We start from the raw sequence: 23,552 nt of genomic DNA, 5'->3' as shown, positions 1-23,552 counted from the left end.
CTGTGCCTCAGGCTCCTGCTGTCTCTTGTCTCCCATAGGAACTGGCCAGGCCTCACTTCCCTCAGCATAAGGACAATGCCATAAACAATCTTAGTAAAAGAAAATACCCACTGTGGCCACCATCCCTGTTAGGGACCACATGCCTGTCACTTCACAGCACCAGTCCCTTCTGGCAGGTCTGGGGCTTGGGACTTGCTAATTAGACCACACTGGGTAGGTAGTGAGCTCCAGGGATGTGCCTGTGTCTGCCTGCTCAGCACTTGGATTACAGGTATGTACCATACCAGCACTGTCTGCTTTTCATGCGGCTATCCCGGACCCTCTTACTTGTAGCACTTTACCAACTGAACCATGTCTCCAGCCCCCGCTTTGACTTTAAATCTTCTTATTTATTTAGTGGGGTAAGGACCATAATAGCACACCACACGATGTTCGGATAGAGGTGAGAGGACAAGTTACAGGAGTCAGCTCTGCCCTATTTCATGCATTCTCGGGATTGAATAGGCCCTCCTCAGGCTTGGTAGCAAGAGCCATCTCACTGGCCCCCACTTTAGTTCTTAAAGGTTTCATTGACAAGGTTAAAAATCAAAAGTGCAGTGGGTTGGGGATTTAGCTCAGTGGTAGAGCGCTTGCCTAGCAAACGCAAGGCCCTGGGTTCAGTCCCCAGCGCCGAAAAATAGAAAAAAAAGAAAAAGAAAAAAAAATCAAAAGCGCAGGGTCTATAGTACTGCAGCAGCATGCTAGAGTCGGGGAAGAAGAGTGGGGGAAGAAGAGTGGGGGAAGAAGAGTGGGGGAAGAAGAGTGGGGGAAGAGATGAGAACAGAGCTTTGTTCAGGGAGGCCCTATGGGAACTAAACACCTACTTGCCTGGGGTCGGGGGAGAGCCTACTGAGGAAGTCCCCGAACATCTGATTTGTAGTGTTGTAGGGATCAGCCTCCAGACGGTGTATGCTACCCAGCCCAGGCCTGACCTCTGTGACCCAGATCGGCCATAAGAAGTGAAGGCTCACCAGGGCCAAGAATCACCAGCCCCTTCTCAAGTCCCTGTGGTGTTATTAGAATGCCCAGTAGGGGCATCAGTTTTCTGTGGATAGGGAAAGAATAAGAAAACCTGTTCTGGAACAACCATCTTGGAAGCCTTGGGGAGGAAGAAGAGGTGAGACTCCTGAAGTGTGTTCCTTTGAATAATTTTATCAGTGCAAGTACTTCAGGAATTGTGTAGGTTCTTCGGAAGAACAGGACAGTAATCTGGAATCTGCAGTTACCCAAGATGACCAGTAAGGAGCAGCTATACGAACCTGATGTCCAGGTCAGCCTCCCTCTAGACAGACATTTCCTACAGCATAACATTATGTGACGATGACATATAAGAAGAGAATGAGAATCTTGACAGAGTCCTTGTGCTCGTGACTGAAAGTTTTGGTCAAAGTTCAAGCATTTAATGCTTCCAGTGAGTTCCCGGGATGAGGAAACTGGCAAGGTTGGTTCCTTTTGAGAGAAGGCTTCCTGTGGAGGTTGCTATTTTTCCATGCCCACATGAAAAGTAAAACAAAGGGAAGTGCTGAGAAATGTCAGCATGATGTTATCATTCAGTGACCTGTAGAGACATCTGGGACCCATCCCACGTTTCGTAGGAGTCTTCTGAACAGATGTTTAGAAGGAAGAACTCTTAGGCTGCATCAAGTGTGCTGGCCTGTGATCCCAGCTTTATGCAAGGTCAGAGTTGGAAAATCAGAAATTTAAGCAACTTAGTGGAAACATTTTTCCAAATGAAAACAGAAAGGGGGAACCAGGTGTTTAGCTCAGTGACAGAACATTTGCCTAGCACGCGGAAGGCCCTAGATCTGATCCCCAGTACAAACCACAGAACAAAATAAACAACAATAACAAAAATGAACCACCATTCAGGCCCTGTGACTAATTAGTTAGAGGTGTTGGGGGGCTAAAAGAGGAACCCCAAGGGTAGGAGAGAGGGCTCATCTGGGAGGTCTTGAGTTTGATCCTTAGAACTCAACATGAAAAAGACAGACAGGCATGATGACCCAGTTTAGAATTCCACCACGGGGGAGGCAGAGAAAAGTGGAGCTCTTGGGTTCAATAGCCAGCTAGTCTAGCCTACTTGGTCTGTTTCAGGACACGGAGACATACTACACCACCACCAGCAGCAACAACAACAACACAACGAAGTGGAAAGTACCATAGAAACATAGAAACAGTCAGGTTGTCTTCTGGCCTCCACAATTCACACACACACACACACACACACACACACACACACATACACACACACACATACACACACACACACGCACCTGCACATACAAAGACACACAATAGATAGATAGATAGATAGATAGATAGATAGATAGATAGATAGATTAGATAGACAGACAGACAGACAGACAGACAGACAGACAGACAGACAGCCCGCCCGAGAAAGTTTCTGAGCAGGTGTTTCCTCCTCACTTGTATAGGCAGACCAGGTTCCTGGAATGAATCCTGCATCCTACAGGTCCATCATACTGGGCAGAGAAGTGCAGCCCTTCCTCTGATATCAACCTGCTATTTCAGTGAGCTTCTTTTTCCCCTCCTCTCATTGTCTGCCTAGTTCGTGTTCCTCACCTATGTGCTGGGAGTGGCCTGGCTGGGTGTGTTCGGCTTTTCTGCAGTGCCAGTGTTTATGTTCTACAATATCTGGTCAACCTGTGAAGTCATCAAGTCCCCACAAAGCAATGGGACCTCGGGTGTGGAGCAGATCTGTGTGGATGTCCGGCAATACGGTACCTCCTTTCAATCCTGTCCCTATTACTTTTTTTATTGTCTTCTGCCTGGGTTTGAGTTGAGATTAACATATAGACCTCTCTTTAGTCATCACATTTAGTCAACACATTTCCTACCTTCTTCAAGAACAGTTCATGCTCTTTATTTTCTGGAGGTAAGCATCTCTGGGCCTTTAAAAGGTACTTGCTAGACCATGTTATTTGGGATTTGTAAAAATGTTTATCAAGTTAGGCATATTGTTAAAAAAATAAGTCTTTTATAATGCAAAACTACTTTATAATGCAGTTCAATTTAAAAAATAAAATTTCTAGATAGCTATGGTAAGAATTCATATATTTAACTTTTTTTCAGTTTTCCCTTTTGCCCTCTTTCTCTTCATTTGTATTTTTATCTCACCATGCTGTCCAGGCTGGCCGGCTGGCCGTGACCTCCTAGCCCCACTTCAGCCTCTTGAGTGCTGCTGAGCTTCTGCCATGCGACCCCACGCCCAGCTCCTCTCAGTTCCACAGGGACTCTTCACTTAATACATCTGCATGCCTGCCCCTTTGAAGGGGTCGGCTCAAAATGACCAATTGCTTCAACGTCTCTGTACTGAAAAACTCGACAGAAACAGCAGATGGATTTCAAAAACCATCACAATGGACTCTAGCGGTCCCCACAGTCGGAAACTGGCTCAGATGTTCTCTTCTCACAAATGGCATGCTCAAAACATAGAAGGATGCCAGAAAACAGCTCTTTTCCCTTCTCCTGAGCAAAGACAGCTCTTTCATTTCTGCATAGATTTTCTTAGGCGGCTTATTCCCTGTGTGTTATCCTATAACATGGTATAAAGGCGGCCTACAACTGCCCATAGTACATGTCTTCTCACAAAGGCTTGACCTTAAAGCACATGGAAAGTGCCCTGGGTTAGTTTTTAAAGTTCTGACAAAACTGGCTGTGGTGGGATCTGTCTGTAGTCATGGCAGTCAAGAACCTGAGACAGCAGCACTGCCACTTCCCTGCCTGCCTGGGCCCCAGAGTCAGACTGGACCTCAAAACAAAAAGTTTCCATGAAAGAATATGTGCAAATAATCTCTGGGTTCCTTACAAATAATTATTGTTGCCATGGTAATAATTTTTTAAAAATCCTGTCTCTGCCCAGCTGGTTCTTTTTTGAGATTATGTGTTTGAGTTGACATTAGAGATAAGAAATACGGACTGAAAATGCCCTCCATCACTCCCTCCCTCCCTTCCTGGGAGAAGCATAAATTGAGCTGTCCTTTATATTTAAGCACATTGCCATGCATTACAGAGGAGAAAGCTTGGGGGCCCAGTGGACAGTTGTCACTGTAGAGAGAACTTAAAGAGTCAGAGCCTGCCCCACATGTGGCCCATACGTATACAGCCACCAAACTAGGTAAGATGGATGAAGCAAAGAAGTGCAGGCTGACAGGAACCGGATGTAGATATTTCATGAGAGACACAGCCAGAATACAGCAAATACATAGGCGAATGCCAGCAGCAAACCACTGAACTGAGAATAGGTCCCCCGTTGAAGGAATCAGAGAAAGAACTGGAAGAGCTTGAAGGGGCTCAAGACCCCAAAAGTACAACAATGCCAAGCAACCAGAGCTTCCAGGGACTAAGCCACTACCTAAAGACTATACATGGACTGACCCTGGACTCTGACCTCATAGGTAGCAATGAATAGCCTAGTAAGAGCACCAGTGGAAGGGGAAGCCCTTGGTCCTGCCAAGTGAACGGGATTCTTGGGGGGAGGATGGGGAGGGGAACACCCAAATAGAATGGGAGGGGTAGGGGTTAGAGGGGATGTTGGCATGGAAACTGGGAAGGGGAATAACATTTGAAATGTAAATAAGAAATACCCAATTTAATGAAGTTGAAAAAAAAGAATAATAGGAAAAAAAAAAAGAGTTACAGCCAGGAAAAGACAAGCTGTGCTTCTCTGGCTAGGACACAGACAACACAGGTCCCAGTGTCCTGTGACCTAAGCACCCCTGGCATGCTTCATGAGGATATTCCCCTGCAAGTTAATAAACTCGCTGCAGGACAACAACAACAACAACAACAACAACAACAACAACAACAACAACTAGCCTTGAAAGTGTGAGCCAGGCACTGCAATGCACACGTTCAATCCCAGCATTCAGGAGGCACAAAGGCAGGCAGATCTCTTCAAGTTCAGACTGGCTAAATAGCTAGCTAGTCCCTAACTGGAGCTCTATAGTGAAACCTTATCTAAAAAAAAAAAAAAACATAAAATAAGATCTGACATGCGCAAATACCGAACTCCACTGAACAACGTACAGTCTACAGGGGAGAAAAGAGATGCCCAACTGTTGAAATCTCACATGGACTGGAGGGACTTTGCTCTTTTTTATTCTTTGTCCTGCCTTGCCTGAGCTGCAGACACCAGGATCTTGATTGAAAAAGAACAGAGCTAACAATTGTAATTGTAATCTAGATTGGAAAGGTCTGCTAAGAGCATGGGATGGGCTGGGATTGTAGCAACATGGCTGAGTGTGTATTTAGCATGTGCCAAAGCCCTAGTATTGGGGATGGGAAGGACCACCAGCACCGGTGCCATGAAACACAAACAACCTAAATTGAAGCCAAGCCCCTGGGCACTCCGGCCTGAACTCATATTCTGTTGGGGTTCACTTTACAGGTATCATTCCTTGGAACGCTTTCCCAGGCAAAATCTGTGGCTCTGCCCTGGAGAACATCTGCAACACCAATGAGGTAAACATGCCACAGGGCTGAGGACTCACACACTTGGTGACTTATAACCTACACTGAGAAATGGGGCTCTACATGGCCAAAGTGCTCTGAAGGGAAGGGCTTCCATGTAAACTGTCGAACACTGTGCAACCACCACTCTTCATCTCCCGCCTACAATAACAACATCCATTTCAGATGGTCTTGCCCATTCAGGAAGCATCCTTAAGGCAATGTGTTCTTCTCTGCAATAGGTTGTGATTCTCAAACCTAAAAATCCGAGACATGATTTTTGGGAATGTTTTCACAAAGAACACGTGTCACAGGCAAATGAATGTTAATTCCATGGTTTTTGGTTTTGGGTTTTCTTTGTTTGTTTCTTAAGTCTGGGGCTGGCCAGTTATGGTGGTGTTTGCCTTTCATCCCAGCACTCTCAGGACAGAGGCAGGTGGATCTGTGTGAGTTCAAGGGCAGCATGGTCTACAAAGCAAGTTCAGGACAACTGTGGCTACACAGAGAAACCCTGTCTTGAAAAATAAAGAAACAAAACAAAGGTCTGGGGCTGGAAAGAAGAGAGATGGCTTAGCAGTTAAGAACACTTGGTGCTGTTCAGGAAGACCCAGGTTCAATTCACAGCACCCATAGAGCAGCATAGAGCAACTCACAACCATCTGTTAACTCTAGTTCTAGGAAACACAAAATGTTCTTCTGCCCCCAAGGACACCAGGCACATATGTAGTACTCATATATTTTATATGCATATAAAACATTCATACTCACAAATATAATTAAAAACAATAATAGGGTAAAAAGGTATCCTAAATTTGTGCATATGTCAGAATTTTAGGAAGAGGCCAAAGCTAATAATTCATATTTTCAAAACAATTTGTGATAAGGGATTTTTTTTTTCTTTTTCATCCTTATTTGGCAAGGACATTGAAGTCAAACTTTCTTAATGCTAAAGTATTCATCAGCTGTGGGCTTACAACTGTTTATGAAACAAAAGTCTTCAAAGCACTGGTGGAAGTGTGTATATTTAAGACAACATTGATTTGTTTTTGGAAAGCACCAAGTTATAGAAACAATCTGCCTCTACCCTATCTTGCCTGTCAGTTTGTATAGCCATAACATGAACTGTTGGCTCAGAGCAGAGCCTCCGAACCTTGGCTGCACATTGCAGTCCTAAAGGGACTACACTATAACCATGGTTGAGGCCAAGACTTTTAGTAATCTGATGTGATTGGTCTGGGGTACAGATTAAGCATCAGAAAAGGCTTGAAGTTCCCACAGTGATTGTAACATGCATGCAGGGCTCAAAGGCATGTGAGCCTGTGCTCAGGCTGGCAGCCAACATCTGTGAAGGGGAGTGAAGCATCATTGCAGAACGCATGTAAGACCCTTCGCACCCCCACAGGATGCTAATGGTGCCCTATTCTTTCCTAGTTCTACATGTCCTATCATCTGTTCATTGTGGCTTGTGCTGGAGCTGGTGCCACCGTCATTGCCCTGGTGAGTATCCCAGAACCACCCTAGTGTAGCATTCCTCCCCTGCCTCTGAACCCTAGGTTTCCTTTTAGCTTTTACCAGCAGATGAAGCAAAGGATCTGCGTATTCTGGTGTGGTTAACTGTTCCCTCTGTAAACTTACTGAATGTCTAGTTTGCAGGAAGTACTAGTGGCTGCCTTGTCACCGACTGATGCAATTTGGACACTGGAAAGAAGAGAGGGTACCGACCCCTGCTGACTAGGCATAGCATGCTGCCTTATTGCATTTAGTAATTAGTTCCATGACTTCATTCAGGGACAGAGACTCATGTGAGGCATTGCCTATTTCTTCGCAAAGAAATCTTGACTTCCAAATAGAAAGATAATATATAGTTGATCTCCTTATGTGCAGAAATAATCTTCTATAAAGTCAATTCAAAGGCTAAATTGTATAAATTGAACATAGCCTGCTGAAGGAAATACACAGTAACCTCTTGGTCATGTCATCCCATGTAGATTTCAGTGTAAGACATATACTGTTGTTGCATTACTAGTAAGTTCTTGGCCAACATCACTATCACCCATGCCTACTTAGAGAAAATGTCTCTCTTGCACATTAGCTCTGGAAGGCACTCGCACACCTTTCTTGGGCACTATTTGGGCAAATGTGGCACTGGATGCTTGTTTACCGTGGGTGCAAAACAAATGCAGCCAAGACTGTAGATCTCAGCTGGGACTGTGCACCTAAGGGGACTCAAATCCTAAGTGTTCAGCACATGCCTAGTCATGGGTGAGAAAATATTGTTTCGGGGATTACATATTTTAGCCAGCAGCCAACCTTGGAATCTGCACATAATGAGAATCAACTTACAATCAAAGAGGCTTGCATGCAGGTTTGGTTTGCTTGGTTTATGATTTGGAGTAAACTAGTTTGAGATTGGGAAAGCAAAGAGATTTCAGCTGGTTGAGGATGACCCATTCACAGTTTTCCTAACCATGAAGTCATTCCTTCCCATGAAATCACCATGGTCGTGACCTGTTCTCTTGGCTGGGCAACAGGCAGGAAGGAGACTAATTGCTGCTGAGCAGGCAGTCTGGGAAAGATGAGAAGAAGTAGGGCACTGAGCTTCATCTCTCATACTGCTGACCCAGCTCCTATCTTGTTATTCTTGAAATACATCCAAGGCTTTTTAATAAGCTTACTGAGGGCAGAGCCAAGGGCTTCCATTATGTATGTGTGATCAGAAAAGAGGCATGTGCTAGATGAGAGAAATCATCTGCTCTGATTAGAAGGTGGGGAGAAACCCCTCCGACTGTGAGCTGGCATTTATCCCTGCCCTGGTTTAGAGGGGTCACACCATCAGCCCTCACTGCCTGTATCTTACTGCCCTGTTTTGTTCTCTTCCACCAGCTGATCTACATGATGGCTACTACATATAACTATGCGGTTTTGAAGTTTAAGAGTCGGGAAGACTGCTGCACTAAGTTCTAAATTGCATAAGGCCAATAAGGAGCTATATTTAGAGAGCTCAGCTCTGTAGCGTGAACCTCACTGACACTTCAGACTAAAGCGGAGCCTAGGTTTCTGCAGTTCGCTACAGTAATTTGTAAATAGCTTCAGTTAACTCACTTTGCATGGTAGACTAAATAGGACTTACTGTACGTGAATTACAAAAGAATGGGGTCTGACTATTCCCAGTTTGAAAGGGATTGTTATTTACTGACACTGGTGAGCATCCTTTGAAAAATAATTTTCTTAAACTCTGAGCATAAGTATCTCTAAGTGAAATATTAACACCTTGACACACCGTTTGTTTTTCCATTTTGTTTGCTTGCTTGATAACCAGCCTTAGCGATGGCCAAGAGAACAAGTGCTGAAGGCGGAAAGGTTGAACCTAGCTTTCATTTTGTCATTCCTTTCTAGAAAAGATTTTGCAAGTAGAGTTAAAATTAAGTTGAAAAGGTCTTTATATCACATGGTTGGCTCACTACCAAATAAATGCCAAGTTAGACAAGATAAAAATTTGAAGGCCATCACCCATTTGATTTTTCTGAAAAATGATTACATATTTTTGATACAACACCATTAAGGTCTTTAGAACCCACAAACCTGATAACTTTCAATCACCTTGCTACATAGCAACTGTTCCCTTACAACTAGGTTCTTAAATTACATGGAAGATTTTCATGAAGAGAAGTTGGGCCCAGATCTGAGGGTCTCATCTATGTTGAGAAGGAAGTATGGCATGAGAAAGGAGTCTGGCCTTTAAGGAAACTGAGTTGTGCAGATTTGTTTTGGGCAAGGGGAAAATACATGGGAAGGATGCATGTGCCACAGAAACTGTAAAGAATGATAAGGATTTTCATGTGAAGTGAACTTAGAGGAAATGAAATATTGGCAGTTATAAAAGGAAGAAAATAGTTGCTAAAAATTGTTTACAGACTGCATATTTTTAATTTTGGTTTTGACATTCATTTAATTTCTCCATGTTAAATATATACTTCTATAATCATTTACGCAAAATAAACATTTTTTCACACTTTGTAGGCCTTTTGGGGATTTTTTTTTACCAACAGATAAGTCTTTGCTCTACATTTTTAAAGATAAACAGCAACGTGTTTCAGAACTTCTGCATTTGTCTTTCAAAATTACTCTCAAAATGGTAAAAAGCACTGGCATATATTTCATTTTTATTTCTTCTTAACAATAACTTTGGTCATTTTATTCCCAAGTTCACTATATTTGCATACTAACGTTTCTTCAGCCTCGTAATATGAAGCGAACTAGTAGAGCATGCTCTGTGTCCGACAGCTCTGCTAGCAGAAGAGTATTAATAGCGAATAACCCCGCCCTCCCCAGCTGATCCGTCTAATCTGACTAGCAGCTCGCTTTGCCTTCTCACATGCTCACTAGCCATCATGCTCACCCTTCTTTTCCAGATCCACTTCCTCATGATACTGTCTTCTAACTGGGCTTACTTAAAGGATGCAAGCAAAATGCAGGCTTACCAGGATATCAAAGCAAAGGAGGAACAGGAACTGCAAGATATCCAGTCTCGGTCAAAAGAACAACTCAATTCTTATACTTAAAAGTGTTTGCCAGAGTGTGTCAGCCAACAGATTTACAGCTCTGACATCATCAGACAGCTGCTCTGCAGTACAGATGTGTATCCCACCAAACTAATGTAGACGTACCAACATTTCACTGTCTGTCTCAAGCTGCTGGGGTGGATCTCTAGGAAAACCTTCCAGTGGGTAAATAATTTTCTTTAGGACAAATATCGGAGGTTTCATGTTAACCATTTTAAAAGGCAACACTTTGGCAGAATGACCATTCATCCTTTAGAAGGTCGTGGCATGTGCAGGTAACTGCTAGAGCAGTTCTAACACAGGGCATGGAATCACATCATGTCCCTTAATGGGGACCTATGGCATGCCAGTATCAAAGGACGTGACTGTAGATTTACATTTGCCACCTGTGTCCTCCAGTGTTATCAAAATAGAATCAATGTGAAGTTCGTTTTGATAGCTGACCTTTATTAACCTTTGGCTCATCAAAGATAATGTGATTCTTCCAAACTTAAAAATCAGCACCCCCACGGTGTCATATTCATTTCCCAAGCCACTCAGAAACCTATGTTTTAGTGATGCTAAAATGAGCTGTAATTATGCTAAATTTATCAGTGCAGAAGCTGGATTCTGACTCGAGCTCTGCAAAATCAGTTTTATAGTCGATCACATTGTAACAAAATGGGAGGATTTGGTGATCACCATTGTTGTTTGGAAACAAATATCAGCTCTGCCTTAATATTTGCTTTCAATTTCTAATAATTTATATTGTAACCAGAAACCCAAAAATCCTTCATAGATTTTTGTTTCATGAATACTTTTTCTTAAGAAGTGTTACCTTGTTAAAATGACCACCATTCTAAACCATTTTTAAGTGGTCTGGACAGTGAGTTTACAGTTTCCTATCAACTATCTAAAACCTAACTGCAAATTGACCACAGACCTCTGACCTCCTACTTTTATAGACTTTAATACATAAGTAAATTAGGGTTGATATTTATTTCATTGTTTTCTTATCTAAATCTTAATTTCCTGGAATAATAATGTTTGATATTCAGCAAGAAAACTGCTTGAGTTTAAGCCATTTTCAAAAGAAACTTGCCTTCTAACTCATTGTGTTCCAGAACATTAAGTGACTAATAGGTACTGGGTATTAGTGATGGTAAGTTTTGTGTTGTTCTTTCTGGAATGATCCATATAACTGTGGGGTGCATCAGTGCTTTTCAAAGGGGCTGCATACTATAGGGTTAACTATGTATATTCATGTTAAGAGTTAACTTGTGGTTTGGCTGTTTCCTGGATTTTAAAACATATACATGTGCAGAAATGTATTCAAATGAAAGGAAGCATACCTTTATGAAGATGCTATTAAAATTGAACAGCAACTATAATATTTCATTTGGATTTTTTTCTTTTGGTGAATGCGGAAAACACCTATTTGGGTTCCTTTGAATTGGGAGGCGCTCTCTTCTGTGTAGAACAGCTGTTCCAAGATAGCTTAGTGTTTCGTTTTCCTGTTGCATGACAGAATTCACTATTTTTTCCAGCAGTGGAGGTGCTGTTAGAGTCCAGTGTTCTAGAAGAGCCAGTGTCTAAAGCCTAATTTTACTTTTCTAATTCTGGTAGCTATTGCCAGGAATTTTTGAAAGTTTTGTTGAAGTAGTCTAATATTTTTTATGTAAAGAGCATTAAATTTTGCTATGTATAAATTTTTGTAACCTAACAGTGAATCAATATTTTCTATCAGTGCCAAGGGCTTCCTGTAGTTCTATTCAAGTGTTACAATAAATATTTGTAGATAATAGTCGATACTTGTGTATGCTTATTTTAAAGATCTATTTAGGTGGAAATAGTTGTGGATGTACTAAAGAATAATGAAATAAAATTATAGCTTCATTCGCTTGCCTTTTTACCATACATAAATCCTATCTTTCTCTGTTCGCGGTATGGTGTCATTTTTTTTAATAATATACATCATCAAGATTTTACATAGGTAGAGAAATATAGTCATGGGAGAATGCTACTAGTTTCATTTTGCACATGCATTCACACAAAATGTTTTTAGCAAGAGCAAATTGAGAAAATTTTGTAACCCACTGGGCTGTATTTTGTATAAAATGCTACTAGCACTTAAGAGTCTGTGAAAAGCACTGGAATTTTCACAACTGGTTTCTCCAATAAAAAGCCATCTACCTACAGGATTAACATATAGCTTAATCTTGGCCAAAGTTAAAAAAAACAAAAACAAAAAACAAAACAAAAAAAAAAAACAAGAGAGAGAGAGAACTTTAATAAGGATCTATAAACTCATTTTAAAAGTTGAGGTCTAGGGGGAAAGGTATATTTGGCGATATAATGAAATCTAACTGTTAATTCTCTAAGCAGCAGCACTAAATTTGTCTTGAGATTTCTTTCTCTAACTTGATAGCACTGCCGAGATAATTGTGCATTTGAATGGTCTCCACCTGACATTTCTTAGTAAGGCCCTGCCTTTGGCATTATGGGCACACCACTCTAAATGAGGCATTGCCTCCTGATTGCTCCCCTTCACTCACATACTGCAGGTGAATGAGCAGGAGCCCACTGTAACAAAATTTGTCTCAACACCATCTGCTTAGGTTACATTTTGTCATTCTGTGTCATTGGATAAGCCTCCTAAATAAACACTAGAGTTGTTTAAGAAAACCACAAGTAACCTTAAGTGGAAGATTACAACAAACAAACGAAATAAAGAAGTCAAAGTTATAAGGAAAAGCTACATACTTAAAAATCAACAAGTCCATTCATTATGAACAAGGATCAAGGACTCTCCAGTAAAGATGCTGGCTTACTCCTGCTACAAAAAAAAAAAAAATCTTAGACAAGGTAGTCTTATTAAGAATAGAAGTTTGGGCTTTTTTGTTTTATTTTTACAGTTCTAGAGACTAAGAATCTTTGTATCAAAGTGCTCGCAAGTTCAGTGACTGGTGAGGGTCAGGCCTTGGCTTGTACAGGGTCAAGTTCTTGGTACTGGAAGGGATGACTGCTCTCTCACTCATGCTATTTAGCAGGGTCTGCTTTCACATCATCACCCCCAGAGGCCACCTCCTAATACCATCACACTAGGGTTCCAACATATGAATACTGGGGGAGCTACACCCTTAACCACAGCAGATGGCAAAATATTGTTTATAGACATTACAATGGAAAAATCTGTGTTCGTGTGCAGGGAGAAAACTGTGCTAGGAAGATGACTTCCTGTTTACACATTACAGCCCAAGTGTGGAGTAGGAGGTACACAGTTTAAACTTAGCAAATGTAAGCCCGGCACCTGACAAGATAAGTTTCCAAACAGGTATAACTTAAGACAAAACCAGGGAGGGGAACATCATTTTAGTATAATGAATAAAGTCCATGGCTAAAGAGAGGATTACATATGCCAAATGTGGCAATGAATGTCTTAAAAGTAAGGCAGAGGCAGGTGATTCTGTGAGTTCAAGGCCAGCCATGGCTTCAGAGAGATCCTGTCTCAAAAAATAAAAGGGGTGGAGGAAGGGTTCAATTGACTCTGTTACTGTTGTCTCATATATTATAGTACCAAATTAAAACGTTAAATAAACACTATACACAAAGTTTTTCATTGACAATTTTAATTACAGAAAAACAAGAACACATATTATGTGACTTCTTGTATGTGAGAAGCTAGACAGCTACTGTGATTACCAGATGTCATCTGGCTCTTCATGGGAAAAGCCTGGAGAACTAGAGAGAAAAATTAGATATTTAAAAAATTCATGCCAACATCTAGATCAGTGGTTCTCAACCTGTAGGTCACAACCCTTTCACAGAAGTCACCTAAGACCATGGGAAAGCACATATTCACAATTCATAACAGTAGCAAAATTACAGTTATGAAGTAGCAATGGAAAGAACTTTCTGCTTGGGGGTAAGCACAACATGAGGCACTGTGTTAAAGGGTTGGACCATTGAGAAGGCTGAGAAGCACTGCTCTAGATCTTCAGAGTGGTCCTAACCCTTTCTTGTAGTGTTTTTGCCCTCACTTACAATTATTATCAGGGTCAATTTCACAAGCCAAATCACAGTTGACTTTTTGAAGCCAGTGGGGGTTTCTTTTTGTTCTGTTTTGTTTTCTTAATGCAAGATTTCCTGTGTCTCAGGCTGGCCCCAAACTATGTAACCAAAACTGACCTTAAAATTGTAATCCTCATGCTTCTACCTGAGTAATGGAGTTATAGGCATGTGGCACCATGGTGCCTGGGATTGAACCCAGGGGTTTCTACCATCTAGTTAAACACTCTACTAACTGAAGTAAATCTCCATCCCTTTGAAATTCATAACTTTCGAGAATCTTACTATACAGCCCAAGCTAGCTTCAAAATCTTGCTCTTCCTGCCTCAGGCTCCCAAGTGCTGGAATTCCCAGAATATACTACGATACCCAACTTTCGAAAGTCAGTAAATTTTTACTGATTCAATGATTTCTTTAAGGCAAACCCAACTATCTGATTATTTTTGCTGACAACAGGAGCAATAGTGATTTGCCTGAGGGACATAATGTTTGAAGGAAGCCATACCTGTCATCCTTGTCACTAGGTATCATCATGTCCACTAGTGAGCATTCTTTGCCCGATTTTTTGGAGCTCTGACACAGGATGGAGAAAGAAGAATTTTGAAACAAGTTAACTTCAGAAAAAGGCCAAGAATTAGTACACTTTGACTTCTCTAATAATTATTTTGAAAACCTATAAGAGAGTCTAATAGAAGGCCTCTCTCTCCCTGTCTTCAGCAGAGAACATATGCCCCAAGGTGTTGGAATAAGCCACCCCAGTGCCTCCCTCCCCCTCTGCCATCTGGTTGCTATCCGTAACACAGGCACCTTATCTGCGCTTGATTGTTCCTGTCTCTGCTGGATGATTTTCATGTACTTTTCTAACGGATTCTCTCCATGAGCTGATTTGTCTTTCTGTTCTTGAACACTCTTTTCTAATTCTTCTTCTATCTCACTCTTCAGTGACTCTTCAATCATCCTCTAGAAACAGACCAGTGCCAAGAGAGGAAATACATGAACACATTTTAAAAGCTTCTCAGTCTTAAAAATCAAAATAAGAAGATCCTTATCCTGGAAGCACAACTTGCATACCAGAGAAATGTGTGTTTAAAATGAAGTTATTGCATCAGACAAACAAACATGTCATTTCAAGGAAGGAAGGGATTAACCAGGAAGCCAAGAAACAATTTTAAGGCATGTTAAGTAGCCAAGAGTAATCCTTCTGCCTAGCACTAAAATCAGAACAAGAAGGCAAGGAGAGCGGCAGACAAAATGTGTGTGCCTAGACACCACTGTGGACTGACTAGACGCGCCCTCCTTGCCCTAGCTCTTCCAGCTGGCTGGCCTGCTCTCCTGGAATGCATATACAGAGGGAAGTTACACAACAGATGACAATACATGTGACTGTCTTTTCAAAACCAAGTTGCTCAGAAGGAGCACAACAGGAAGGGGGAAAGAATGCTTTGAGGTCACCTGCTGCTTCTCTGACCTCACACCGTTACTGGCTCACAGCCTTAGCTCAAGGTACCTGCTGAAGGTGTCCACTAAAGAAACATATACCGAGATTTGAGTGACACATTACCCGCTCCTGCTCTAGTTTTTCTAGCTCTCTTCTTTCCCTCTCTAGAGCTTCTTGCCGTTCATTCTGCCTTTGTTCTTCTCTCTGTCTGCGTTCTTTCATGTGGAGTTCCCATATCTGCTGTTCTTTTTGTTCTCCAGTTTGGCTCTGAACAGCACCACCTAAAAAGACAGAAAACAAAGTGGGTAGCTCCCAGCATCAGCTTTTTCAAATCAAGTCTTCTATAGGCCTGCTTGGTTTTCTACTAATTCTGATGACCTGCTCTAAGCTGCTGGTCTATTTCCATGGTTGTCAACCTCAGACTGAGCCCTAGCAATGCTTCTAGACGTTTACTTTCCTGAGATGGATATAAGCCACCACACGCAATGAATAATCCCAACACTCGTCCATTCACACCATATTCTCTTCATTCATCTCTTCTCTCCCTACTTCAGCCTCTCAGTAGCAAATCCTACAGTCTGCCTTCACGTTTCAGTATAATCCATCCCCCATCTTTAGAACTATCAGCCCATCAACAGGGGTTTCAAAACGACAGCAATTTAAAAACCCTTTCTCCCTACTCCTAAAAAAAGATGTTCAAGTCATTCCTACCCCCCAAACAGAACTCCGTCCTCCCCTTTATCCTCCGGCACTACCATCTTTACTCAGTTCGAGCTGTACTGATCCTGGTCCTTTCTAGGGATTAAGCTGTTTTTCTCCATATTTATTCAATGTGTACAGGTGTTTTGCTTTCATGTGTATCTGTGCACCGTGTGCATGCAATGCCTGAGAAGGCCAAAAGAGAGCATCAGATAACCTAGGACTAGAGTTGCAGACAGTAATGAGCTGCCATATGGGTGCCACCTGAGTCTTCTAGAAGAGCAGTTAGTGCTCTTAGCCACTGACCCATCTCTAACCTCAAATCACTTCCATGTCTTTCTTCATTCCTGACCATTTTCCCCAGCCTAACAACCATGTTTTTAGTGGGATTTCTGTCACAAAATGGAGAAATCCCAAAATGCTAGCCTCCTCCCAAAGTTACAGTGGTTCTTTCGTCTCTGTCTAGGTAGGCCATGGACATATACAACTATAGCACTAGCAACTCAAGAGGCTGAGCCCACAAGTTCAAGGGCAGCCCAGCAACAAAGTTTATCACATATCCACTGAGCCGTCAGTGCTTGTGTGCTTATCCAACTCATCTTGCTGCTAGAGACAGTTCCTCTATGAGGTCCTCCTTACCCTCTAAGTGATATAATAAATAGGGCAGCACATTACTTGCTAATCCGTTATACCGTCTTTAAAAAAAATAGAGAAAAAAATCAAGGCTCATTTTTAATTACTTGTCTGTTGTTTCCTTTCTTGGCACAGGTCCCTGCCCTTCAAAGGTTTAAATAAGTCTCGGCTTTACAGATGATGGTGCTGGCCATCCTTTCGGCTCTATCCCATGAGCTACACTTTTTCACTCAAAAAATGCTAATCAGCAACAATGCCACAGGTTCACCAAAGGATTTCAGACCCTTGTGTTGTGCCTTGTCCCAGATGCTTAGCAGGAATAAGAGCTAGCTTTACTGAAAGAGAATGGCCACACAGATCGATCGATCGATCGATCGATCGATCTATCTATCATCTATCTATCTATCCATCCACCCACCTATCTATCTATGCATCCAGTCAGCCAGCTAGCTATGTAATATGTTTGTCATAAAATAAAATATCAAAAGCTCACACTTACTTCCACAGACACAATTACCCTGTCCCTCCTTTCCAGTGGAGGAGAGGTTACTTCAAATGGTTCTACTTTCACACAGGGAATAACAATGACAAAATGAGACTGTTGTTAAGATAAAAAGAAGAAGCAGAGCAGGATGAAAAAAGTAGCAAGAAGAAAGAGAGAGGAAGTGGCAGAATTAGATAGAAATGTTTTTGGACATAAAAGCCAAGACAAGAAGCATATGTTTATGAACCTCAAGGACACATTATTACATTTTTTGTTGTTGTTGTTGTTGTTGTTGTCCTCGTTGTGCCTAGACAACAGGCAGAGATGAATATATGAGAATTTCTCAAATAGCCAAAACATAACCAATGCTATTTAGTAATTATCTCAAGAGTCATGAATGTAGTCTCCTATGCAACCTCAAGGCAGAACATCTAGCTACTCACTGATTTCCCTCAGCTAGTATTTTCGCTACTTCCTTCAAGTCTGTGAACATGGCTGCCATGTTATTCTGCCCATGATGGCCTGGTGGACTCCTTCATTGCCCCACCCTTTTATCCCAGACTCTCCATGATGGCAGGGGCTTATTTGGCTCACTGATTATACCTAGCCCCTAGGCAACTGCCTGGAGAGAAGGTGCTTGCTTGGGTCTGGTTAAATGAATTGTCTTCATCTCTTGCTCCTTTTCAGTAGTTCCTCATCTTCCTGAGTACTATGGCTTCCAGAGTCCTCAGAGTACTGTGGAAGTACTATGGAGAGGCTTTGCATATGTTGTGTGGGGGTGTTAATTGTGTTCCTGTTTGGGCAGCACTGAGTCGCAACTTTAAGTAAGACATTTCCTTTCAAGTTTGAGGCTGAGAAGAAGAAACGACCTAGCTGTGAACTAGGCTCGAACAAAGCACAAACTTCCTCTCAATTCTGCTCTCTGCTCCCTCTATCACCTGAGGGAGAAATAAATAAACTGAAGAAGAGAAAAAAGCATGGGCCAGGCAGAAGTCTGATGACCACCTTCCTCCAGTGACAATGTAACAATATCAACTTTTCTGAAGACTGAAATGTTTTTCTATCCTAATTTATGAAATAAATAAAGCAAATAAGACAATAGATACTAAAGCATTGCAATAGTAAAGCTATACAATGGGCTTGACCATTACTTCAGGTTTTTAACACAATTTCTAAAGATAATAAGGTTCCTTGTGGAACAGTTTTTGCAGAAGAGAAGCAAAAAGTGTAAGTGCTCCGTCCAATCCAATCAAGTAAACATTTAAAAAGAATAAAGAAGTCTTCTCTTAGAGGCTTTCCTTAGCAGTTTGCACATGTTCACACAGCGAAAGTCCCTGAAGAATGATATTGCCACAAGCCCAAGCCTCTGAACAATCTATATTTATGAAAGGCCTACAAGACTAGGGATGATTCAGCAGATAAAGACACTTGCTACAAACCCCAGTTTGATCCATAAGAACTGATTGCCCCAAGCTATCCTTTGACCTCCACAGACAAACGCACAAATACAAACAAACAAAACAAAACAAATAAACAATGTTGGGCCTAGAGAGATGGCTCAGGGGTTAAAAGTGTTTGCTACTCTTCTAGAGAACCAGCATTTGATTCCCAGAACCTAGCATCAGGCAGCTCACAACTGCTTATAGCTCTAACTCCAAAGAATACAAGGTCGTCTTCTGGCTTCCCCAGGTACCTGCACACTCATGCACATATACACCAATATACTTAATTTAATAAATAAATGTAATAAGAGAAGTGATGTAGGAAATAAGTCAGCATGCAATATGTAGCTATTGTTTACAGGTTAGTTTAAGAAAAGAACCACTTACTTGGGTGGTTGTATGAAATGGGTCTAGAAGACAGAGTAGCTGCAGCAACATCTATGCCAGGCATGTCACCAGCAGGGTGGAGTCCTTCTGCTTCAAACTGTTCTGGCTTGTTCCCTGCATCCACATGAGATACAGTTAATTGTGCCATAAGTCCTTAGTAACAGTAACAAGTGAAGAGAGTACTATGCAGTGCAGGAGTGGGAGGTGCTTGGGACTTTTAGGGAGTGGTGGGGATAGATCACAGAACACCAAAACTGCCCTTTCCTACAGAGTTCTAAATCTAACCACTTACAAAGTGCTCAACTCTCAAGTTTCTTTACATTTTAAAGAATTACATGTGTTCCAGAGCTTCCAGGGACTAAGCCACTACCTAAAGACTATACATGGACTGACCCTGGACTCTGACCCCATATGTAGCAATGAATATCCTAGTAAGAGCACCAGTGGAAGGGGAAGCCCTGGGTCCTGCTAAGACTGAACCCCCAGTGAACTAGTCTATGGGGGGAGGGCGGCAATGGGGGGAGGGTTGGGAGGGGAACACCCATAAGGAAGGGGAGGGGGGAGGGGGATGTTTGCCCGGAAACCGGGAAAGGGAATAACATTCGAAATGTATATAAGAAATACTCAAGTTAATAAAAAAAAATGTTGAAAGAGTGTGAAAAAAAAAAAAGAATTACATGTGTTTGCAAAAATCCAATGCAGTAATAGAGAATTCATTTGGTTTGCTGATAAAATCCTTTGAGTCAATTTAAATATCAATGATGGAAAGTCAGTAAACACCCCAGTACAGATGGGAAAGCTTTGGTAGCTGAAAGCTATAAGGAGAGTCAGTTTCTCTATTTGTTTAAGGAAAGAGGCTCCTGCTGGGTAACCCTTGCTCTCCTAGATATGATCCTACACCTGTACATACAGACATACAGACATACAGACAGCTCTGACTAGACTCAGTGGGTTGGAGGGAGACAGGGCATGGGGAGTCAGGAAGGAGTTCAGGGAGAACAGGCAGTGGCTATGACCAAAATACATTGTATACATGTATAAGATTCTCAAAGAATGAAAAATTAATGATTTAACACAGTCATATTGACTGTTGAGTTTAAAAAAGTGACAAAATTCAGTCTTTTCATTTAAGTATGCAGAATGATTCTTTCAGCTCTGACAAGGAGATTTATAAGCCCAAATGATAGATTATATAGAAATGTAAAGAATTCTCAGGCTAGAAAGAGTCTTGGAGGTGATGGACCCTATATCCTTATTCTACTTATAAAGTAGGACAACAGAGTTGGAGGCAAGGCTATATAGCCAGGCCACCATTTTCTTGACTCTCATCTTAATTTTTGTATATCTATGTGGAGGTCAGGTCATGTTCAGTGTCTTTCTCAGTCACTCTCCACCTTATATTTTGTGACAGAGTTTATCACTGAACCTAAAAGTTCACAGATTTGGCTAGACTGGCTGGCTAGCGAACCCCCAGGGCATCCTCCTGCCTCGACTTTCAGAATGGGCCGCTCACCCCGCCTTTTTTATGTGGGTGTGCTTTACAGACTGAGCCACTGTCCCAGCCCCTCATTTGAATATTCCTTCACCTCCATTTTATCAGTGAAGAGAAGGTTTGCTTAAGTCTGAAGAATCAACAGGATCAATATAAGTTAAAGAAAATACTTTCATATTTCACAGAAAGGAAAAAGAGTGAACAATAAAAAACTTACTTATTGAGGTAACCCCAGCCTTGAAATATTAAAGATTCACTTTATGGTGTTAGTTTTTACTTGGAATCTATGAGTTACACCAATTATTTTCAAAGGAAATTCAAGTGCACCCTATAATTCTGTCACAGAAAGATGAAGCAAGGCTGTCAAGATGGCTCAGCAGTAAAGATGCTCCCCACTAAGTGTGACTACTGAGTTCAGGGCCTGGGACAGACAGAGTGAACCAAAAGAACTGACACATGCAAGTTGTTCTCTCATCTCCACATGTGTGCTGTGCTAGAGACACACATACATGTTGCATACACACAATAAGAGTGCAATAAAAGTGTTTAACGAGAAAAATAAAGCAATGCACCATATCACAAAATAAACATGTCCCAACATACAACTGTTTTGCTAAAAGAAAGTTTTCCTATATTTCTACTTAGAAAAACTGAAAGGTATGTGTTAGGGTTGGGTCAGTAAAATGATGCTTTTAAGGAGGACCCAAGTTTAATTCCTGGCACCCAGCACTCTCCTAACAGTTAACAATCATCTGTACTTCCAGCCCCAGGGAATCTGACACCCTCTTCTGGCCCCTATGGGCACAAGACACAGACATACAAGCAAGCAAAACACCTCTAACACATAAAAGTAAATGTTTTTAAATGCTTGGGAGATTGACTCTATGAGTACAGTGCTTGCTTTGCAAGGGGAGGAAGCGCCTCAGTTAGAATCCCCAGAACCAGGAGTTGAAGAGATGGCTCAGAAGTTAAAAGCACTGACTGCTCTTCCAGAGGTCCTGAGTTCAATTCCCAGCAACCACATGGTGGCTCACAACCATCTGTAAAGAGATCTGATGCCCTCTTCTGGCCAGTAGACATACATGCAGGCAGAATGCTGTATACATAATAAATGAATAAATTTTTTAAAAAAGGAAAAAAGATTCCCCAGAACCCACATAAAAAAGGGTCATGACAGTGGCTATCTATAATCCCATGACTAAAACATGATGGAAGGCTAAGACAGGAGAATCTCCATTAGTTAACTCACAGGACATATATAAATACTGGTATACAATGGAATGATGAGACCCTGGTGGTAGATGAAATATGCCATCTGAAGTTGTCCTCTGACCTCTAGACAGGTGCCATGGTACATATGTAAATGTATATATATACACACACACATGCAAAACCTAATATTCAAAACTTACATCTGAAAGATGGTTCAAATTTCTCCTTATCTTTCAAAGATTGCTTGTCCACATTTGAAAACTCACTTTTATCTTGCATTTCAGTTTGTCTCTGATATAAACTAGATTGGAAGAATAAATACAGGAATATGAAGTGTTAGTAACAACATAAAAGGCCAAGAGAATAGGGTACACAAGTTGTCTGGTTGTTAAAAATAACTTACAGAATGTTTTGCTCTTTTTTTAAGATAGGTTCTCTTTGGTGGTCTAGAACTATGTAGGCCAAATTGACCTCAAACTCCTGGCAATTCTATCTCAGACTCCCAAATATGGGGACTACACGCAGGAGCAAGGATGCTTGGCTCTAACACTCAGTTTTTCATTGGCTTATAAGGAATGGCTCTACTCAATTGTTAAGAGCACTGGCCGCTCTGCTAGAAGACCTTGGTTCAATTCCAAATGCCCACATGGCTTCTCTCAACAGCCTGTAACTTCAGTGCTAGGGGATCTGACACCTTCTTCTGGCCTCTGTAGACACCAGGAAGGCATGTGCTACCTAGGTATACATGGAAGCAAATCACCCATACAACATTAAAGAAAATGCTTGCCCAGCATGTATGAGATCCTAGTTTCTATTACAATATAGTTCAAAAGAGAAGAAAATGAAAAGAAAAAAGGGTGTGTGATGTGTGGTGGGAGAGAGAACGGCTTCAGAGGACAGAGCCTGCTACTAGGCATTGTTCTTGGCAACTAGTCTATTTACTCAGTAATGTCCCTTGTTACCACCCTATCCCTGAAGTAGACATGGCTCCAGTTAACAAAGAATAGCTTACTCTCAATACTATTCCTAGGATAGTTTTCCAGTAACCACAAAACATTCTTCTCTAAAGACAAATTCCATATGCCATCAGCACAAAGCAGCTGAAGTGCACAAGCCAAACCATGTATCAAAGTGTGCTGACTTTACATACTATGGTCTCGATGCTCTTTTTGGCTTGCTAATAAGAAAAGTCGGTACAAGCTGGGCATGGGGACTCATGCCTGTTGACTCAGAGTTCAAGAGGCAGGTAGGCAGGAGGATCACTACAAGTTTGAAGCCAGCCTGGGCAATATAGCAAATGAGTCTGTCTGAAAACAAAACAAAATAAAACAACTACAATCTAAAAGATATTAAAGAATATAAATGGCCTAGGACCATGGTGGACACACATAGCAGTTTTCAAGTACAAACAGGCAGCATTCATAAACATCAGATACCCAACTGGAGGCCACAAGTAGGGATTCGGAATCTCCTGTTGTGGTCCTTCCTGCCTGTGAATTACAGCTCAGGTGACCTGCTAGCCTAATCCCCTTCCTCCTACCTTGACAGTCATACCCTACTGTCCACCATTACTTCAGAATTTGTTTCAATGATACACAAACTGAAACCTTGCTTATGTTTGTCTTTGAAACAGGGTTTGTCTATA

General features: G+C 41.6%; 2 protein-coding genes across 15 annotated transcripts in view; one reads left to right on the top strand and one right to left on the bottom strand.

Moving 5' to 3' along the window:
- Positions 1–11,948, top strand: part of Gpm6b (glycoprotein m6b) — a 146,715-nt gene extending 134,767 nt beyond the window's left edge. For 5 of the 12 annotated variants that reach the window (XM_017601904.3, XM_008773151.3, XM_006256851.5 and 2 more), the window contains 4 exons: positions 2,609–2,780; positions 5,450–5,523; positions 6,943–7,008; positions 9,924–11,948. In XM_017601904.3, the coding sequence (XP_017457393.1) occupies positions 2,609–2,780; positions 5,450–5,523; positions 6,943–7,008; positions 9,924–10,073 (462 nt within the window). In that variant the 3' untranslated portion in view covers positions 10,074–11,948. Of the gene's footprint in view, positions 1–2,608; positions 2,781–5,449; positions 5,524–6,942; positions 7,009–7,157 lie in introns of all 12 variants that reach the window. The other 7 variants (XM_063279771.1, XM_006256850.5, XM_063279770.1 and 4 more) reach the window with 5 other exon arrangements.
- A 1,716-nt stretch (positions 11,949–13,664) lies between these two features.
- Ofd1 (Ofd1 centriole and centriolar satellite protein) overlaps positions 13,665–23,552 on the bottom strand; it is a 40,769-nt gene continuing 30,881 nt past the window's right edge. For all 3 annotated transcript variants that reach the window (NM_001106961.1, XM_063279934.1, XM_008773164.4), the window contains 6 exons: positions 22,108–22,208; positions 19,204–19,317; positions 15,682–15,839; positions 14,928–15,080; positions 14,626–14,693; positions 13,665–13,793 (listed from right to left, as the gene is read on the bottom strand). In NM_001106961.1, the coding sequence (NP_001100431.1) occupies positions 13,751–13,793; positions 14,626–14,693; positions 14,928–15,080; positions 15,682–15,839; positions 19,204–19,317; positions 22,108–22,208 (637 nt within the window). In that variant the 3' untranslated portion in view covers positions 13,665–13,750. The remainder of the gene's footprint in view (positions 13,794–14,625; positions 14,694–14,927; positions 15,081–15,681; positions 15,840–19,203; positions 19,318–22,107; positions 22,209–23,552) is intronic.

This window comes from Rattus norvegicus, chromosome X (assembly GCF_036323735.1).
Source record: "Rattus norvegicus strain BN/NHsdMcwi chromosome X, GRCr8, whole genome shotgun sequence".
Classification (NCBI taxonomy): domain Eukaryota; kingdom Metazoa; phylum Chordata; class Mammalia; order Rodentia; family Muridae; genus Rattus; species Rattus norvegicus.
This window is presented reverse-complemented; position numbering and strand designations above follow the sequence as displayed.